This window comes from Oxyura jamaicensis (genome assembly GCF_011077185.1).
Source record: "Oxyura jamaicensis isolate SHBP4307 breed ruddy duck chromosome 7 unlocalized genomic scaffold, BPBGC_Ojam_1.0 oxy7_random_OJ79989, whole genome shotgun sequence".
Lineage (NCBI taxonomy): Eukaryota > Metazoa > Chordata > Aves > Anseriformes > Anatidae > Oxyura > Oxyura jamaicensis.
The window spans coordinates 1-5,437 of NW_023304075.1; the positions used below are offsets into that span (position 1 = coordinate 1).

Here is a 5,437-nt window from a genome sequence, read left to right on the forward strand (position 1 = left end):
CTGTGTGGGGAGCGAGCTGGAGCAGGAGCAGAGTGTGGGGAGGAAGCAAGCAGCAGCAGCAGCAGCAGCAGCAGCAGCAGCAGCGCTCACCTCACACCTGACCTGGCAAGAAACCACTGCAGCCGGGGGGTTACTGGGAGACACGGAGGCTCTCAAACGGTTTATTGCAAAGGGTTCCCGCAGGGGACACGGGAAAAGGAGCAAGGTCCTCTTGGGCCGTGGCGTCTCTACTCCTCGCCCTCCTCTTCGTCCTCGTAGGAGTCCAGGCCCACCTCCTCGTAATCCTTCTCCAGGGCAGCCATGTCCTCGCGCGCCTCGGAGAACTCGCCCTCCTCCATGCCCTCGCCCACGTACCAGTGCACGAAGGCGCGCTTGGCGTACATCAGGTCGAACTTGTGGTCGAGGCGAGCCCAGGCCTCGGCGATGGCCGTGGTGTTGCTCAGCATGCAGACGGCGCGCTGCACCTTGGCCAGGTCCCCCCCCGGCACCACGGTGGGCGGCTGGTAGTTGATGCCCACCTTGAAGCCCGTGGGGCACCAGTCCACGAACTGGATGCTGCGCTTGGTCTTGATGGTGGCGATGGCGGCGTTGACGTCCTTGGGCACCACGTCCCCGCGGTACAGCAGGCAGCACGCCATGTACTTGCCGTGCCGAGGGTCGCACTTCACCATCTGGTTGGCCGGCTCGAAGCACGAGTTGGTGATCTCGGCCACCGACAGCTGCTCGTGGTAGGCCTTCTCTGCAGAGATGACGGGGGCGTAGGTGGCCAGGGGGAAGTGGATGCGAGGGTAGGGCACCAGGTTGGTCTGGAACTCCGTCAGGTCAACGTTCAGGGCCCCGTCAAACCTCAACGAGGCGGTGATGGAGGAGACGATCTGACTGATGAGGCGATTGAGGTTGGTGTAGGTTGGGCGCTCGATGTCCAGGTTCCTGCGGCAGATGTCGTAGATGGCCTCGTTGTCCACCATGAAGGCACAGTCCGAGTGCTCCAGGGTGGTGTGGGTGGTGAGGATGGAGTTGTAGGGCTCCACCACGGCGGTGGAGACCTGTGGGGCAGGGTAGATGGAGAACTCGAGCTTGGACTTCTTGCCGTAGTCAACAGAGAGTCGCTCCATCAGCAGGGAGGTGAATCCGGAGCCGGTGCCACCTCCGAAACTGCGAAACACGAGGAAGCCCTGGAGGCCCGTGCACTGGTCAGCCTGTAGGGAGAAATGAGTGAGAGTCTTTCACGCACTGACTTTGCTGGAGGGAAGTTTCAGAGTTTTGCTTGGCCTAATGCAGACCCCTCCCAACACACAGCAGGGCTTGCCGCACTCTCCCACCTCCACCACAGTGGTGGAACACGTCCCTGGCAGCAGTTACCCACCAGCTTGCGGATCCTGTCCAGCACTTGGTCGATGATCTCCTTGCCGATGGTGTAGTGCCCGCGGGCATAGTTGTTGGCAGCGTCCTCCTTGCCGGTGATGAGCTGCTCGGGGTGGAAGAGCTGCCGGTAGATCCCAGCCCGCACCTCATCTACGAGAGATCGGGTAGAGCTGAGCCTGGTATCAGCCGCGCTGCTGCGAGCCCCTGTCCCTCGTCCTCCTCCCAGCTCCACCTGCCTGGGGCACAGCCCAGGACCTGGGGCCACTGGAGGCAGCAGGTTTCTGCTCCAGACGGAGGTGGCTGCCACCTCCCTGCGCAGGAGCTCGGCTTCTCCGGCCCATGGGAGCTGCTGTGCCGGTTGGGCTGGTTTCTCTCCGCACACACGTGCAGAGCTACCAGCACCGCTGCCTCCAGGACATTTCAGTAATAAAGCCGGTGCGGAGCTTTGTGGCTTCTCCTGGGGTTACGCGTTGCAGGAGACCCAGCAGGCAGCGCACAGCAGCCGCTCGCTGCCCACCCAGCCCCGTGTCACACGCAGCCCTGCCCCAGCACTCACCGATCACGGTGGGCTCCAGGTCCACGAAGATGGCCCGCGGGACGTGCTTCCCGGCACCGGTCTCGCAGAAGAAGGTGGTGAAGGAGTCGTCGCCCCCGCCGATGGTCTTGTCGCTGGGCATCTGCCCGTCGGGCTGGATGCCGTGCTCCAGGCAGTACAGCTCCCAGCACGTGTTGCCCATCTGGACGCCGGCCTGGCCGACGTGGACGGAGATGCACTCGCGCTGGGGAGGGGGAGCAGGGTCAGAGCCTGGCACGGTGCCCTCCAACCCACCCCATGGAGGGCCCTGCATGGTGCCGGTGCCCCACGGCCACCCGCCGGGGAGCAGGCTTCCTCTTGCACAAGCTACGTGCCGCCGAGCAGCCCCACTTGCTGCCCTCAGGTTGGGACCTGGCGTCCCTCCCGGCGGCCCGGCCACCGCTGCGTGCCGCCAGCCACGCACACGCTGCCTCGGGCCTCCCGGGCTGCCCCGGCAGCCTCAGCCCCTTCCCCACGCCTGGCAGCCCGACGAGCTGACGCGGGCACATTCCTGTCCCGGAGATGCAGCCAGAAGGGGACAGCCCCAAAACATCCCTGCTCCGGGGCTGGGCAGGGGGCTCTGGGACGTGGGGGCAGCACGGGGACTTCCCTAGGGTCACGCAGCCCTGTCCCCAAGCTGCAAAGCCCTGGGGTGGGCAGCGGGCAGGGGACATGCCGGTGGCTCCCTGGCACCCCTGTCCCGCGTCTGGTGCGGTATTGGGGACGGGGACGGTGCGGCACCGCCGCGGTCACCTCAGAGAGGGCGAAGGGCTGCAGCCCCGGGGCGCGGTGCCGGGGGTGCCGGGGCCGAAGGGCAGCGGGGCCGGCCCGGGGCAGGGCGCTGCGGCTGCTGGCACGGCCCCGGCCCCCGCCGGGACTCTAAATATAGCCCCGGGCCCCCGGGACAGGGCGCTGGCCGTCGCCCCTTTGGCCAGCGGCCCCTGCCCGCACCGCCACCGCCAGAGCCCCCTCGGACGGGACGGGACGGGGCGAGCCCCCCGCTCTCCCCCGCCAGCCCCGACGGGACCCCCCGTTGCAGCGGGGGGGCACCGAGCCGAGCCCCCCGCCCCGGTGCCCGGCTGTCGCCTCCCCCCGGCACCTGTCCCCGTCCGTCCGCGGCCACCGCGCACCGGGCGCCACCGGGGGGGTCGCGGCCGCCCCCCCCCAAACCGGCGCCACCCCCGCGGGGGCAGCGGGGAAGGGACCGGGGGGACACCGGGGGTATACCGGGGGGACGCCGGAGCGGCGGGGGGCGGCTGCCCCCGGGCAGGGCCCGGTGGGGCTGCCCAAGGTCACGGGAGGGAAGGAGGGGACGCGTGGCGGCGGCTCCGCCGTGCCCCCCGCCGCTACCGGGGTGCCCCCCCCCCGCCGTGCCCGGTGCCCGGTGCGCACTCACCATGCTGCGGGGGGGGGGCCCGGGTTGTCCCGGCGGCTCGGTGCGGCGGGGCTCGGTGCGGAGCTGCGGCTGCTGCAATCCCCGCCGCAGCGAACTTCTTATAGAGGGGAGGGGTCTGGTGCCGCCACGCCCCCCTCATTTGGGTACATTTGCATACGGGGCGGGGGGAAGCTCGCCCGGGGCGGCTTGAGCCCGCTTGTGTCCCTGCTCAGTGTGGGGGGGGGAACCTCAGGGTGCTGGGGCTGGGGGCACCAGGAGGCAGGGCTCAGCCACAGGACAGGGTGCAGCAGCCCCCTAAGTGCTCTGCCACCAGCCCCCCTCACCCCAAGCTCTGCTGGGAGCTAACCCCCACCCCAAGAACTCCAGGGCTGCAGCACCTGGGTCCCTAGAGCAGGAGAAAGGAAGAGAAACAAGTGAGGGATGAGGACTAGGTTTGGAGACCAGGGTGCCCCAAAACGTCCCTTGGCCATCTCAGCACTTGGGGATCCTCTGGCCAGGGGCTGCCCTTCCCCGAGGTTGGGGACAGGCAGGCAGTGCTGGGCACCTGCTGAGACTGCAGAAGGGCACAGCAAGTCCGGGCTGCGGGGCTGGAAAGAGGGGTGACTGCACCCCTTTGTTGTTGTCCAAGTGACTCCTTGTGTCTGCACACAGAGAAACCCCTCTGTGGGAGTGCAGCCCCCCCCGGGGCCAGGGCTGGTGCTGCTGCTGGGGGTGTGTGAGCCGCTGCCGGCCTGGCTGGCTGGGGAAAAGCAGAGCCCAGCACTCCAGCCTTGTGCACTGAGCACGGCAGGGAGAGGGCTCTGTCCTTGCCGCCACGACACGGTCTCACAAAGCACTCCCTGCCCTTGGGGACAGGGGCTCCGCTACCTGGGAACATGCCAGGAGAAACTGCTGGGTACCCCCTGCAGCAGGGTTTAAGGAAGAGGTGCAGGGTAGCCTTCAGAAAATAATAAATAAATAAATAAAAACAAGAGCTGTGCTTGTGTCCCGTGTGCTTCTGGCAGCAGTCAGGTCTCTCTGAAGGCACGGGGGGAAGTTACCGATGCAGCGGGATTGCTCCTGGAGGAGCAGGGTCCTTCCTCGCCCCCCACTCAGACCTTGGCAAGGAGCCGTGGGGAGCAGTGCCCAGCACGAGGAGCAGAACCTCCTGCCCTGGCGCAGCAGCCGGCCCCGCTCAGTCTGGGCCTGGCGTTCCGGACACGGGGAACAGCGCCAGGAGCCACGGCGCTGCCCTGCGCACTGGGACGTGCGCCTGGCCCCGCTCCAGGGATCGGTGCGGCCCGCTGCTGGCTCACACTTTCCCCTCCAGCGGGCACGGGTGCATGCCGGGAGGAGGAGAGCAGCGGAGGACAGCCCCCGGGGGTCAGCGTAGCTGGAGCGTTAAGCAGGGAAAATTAATCTCCGGCCCCAGAGTGCTGGATAACGGGTAACACAGTTCTCCCGTTTGCAGCTGGAGGAAGGAGACGGTGGTTGGGTGTTCGGGCACCAGGCAGCACAGGGAGAGGTTGCAGCGTGAGGGCAGTGGCAGAGCCAGGCTGGGGGCAGGCAGAGGCACTGCGTGATGGAGAGCCTGAGCCTGTGGGTGCGAGGGAAGGGCTGGCAGCACCGCCCTGTCCTGACAAAGAGGGAAGAAGGGAGCTGCTCCATCAGGATGTGTCTATGGCATCCCCAGAAGTTACCACGGGAGAGGCATAAAGTGGAACCAAAAGTCATGGGGGCTCCTTTGGAACCCTCTGGCATCAGCTCCAGCACAAGAAGCAATGCCCAGGCTGTTCCTACTTTAATCCTTCTTTCCAGCTGAGTTCAGCCTCCTGGGGTGCCTTCCTAAATCCCTGCTCACAGAGACCAAGAGCACACTGAGAAGACTCAAAACTATTGCAGGCTGCTCCAAGGGGAGACATTTCCCTCTTCTTCCTTGCCCTTTGGATGCAGGACCAGAGCTAGGTTTCCCATCACAGCATCAGCTTTCCTCCTGATCCCTTTGCTGGACATGGCTGGGTTTTTACCCAGAACAAGCAGTGTCCTGTCCTCATCCCCCAGGTACAGGGCTCTTATCTGTGTGGGGAGCGAGCTGGAGCAGGAGCAGAGTGTGGGGAGGAAGC

The 5,437-nt window shown here is 66.5% G+C and overlaps 1 protein-coding gene across 2 annotated transcripts; it reads right to left on the bottom strand.

The window, feature by feature from the left end:
* Nucleotides 1-130: 130 nt before the first annotated feature.
* On the bottom strand, nt 131-3,588 carry LOC118157611 (tubulin alpha-5 chain-like). 2 transcript variants are annotated; one of them, XM_035312014.1, is made up of 4 exons: nt 3,328-3,588; nt 1,922-2,144; nt 1,367-1,515; nt 131-1,199 (listed from the first exon to the last, which is right to left on the bottom strand). In XM_035312014.1, exons 1-4 carry the CDS (start codon nt 3,472-3,474, stop codon nt 228-230), a joined length of 1,491 nt encoding a protein of 496 aa, XP_035167905.1. In that variant the 5' UTR covers nt 3,475-3,588; the 3' UTR covers nt 131-227. The 2 variants fall into 2 exon arrangements, with proteins under 2 accessions (XP_035167905.1, XP_035167904.1); XM_035312013.1 differs by having other exon boundaries at nt 3,336-3,561.
* Between the last annotated feature and the right edge of the window lie 1,849 nt (nt 3,589-5,437).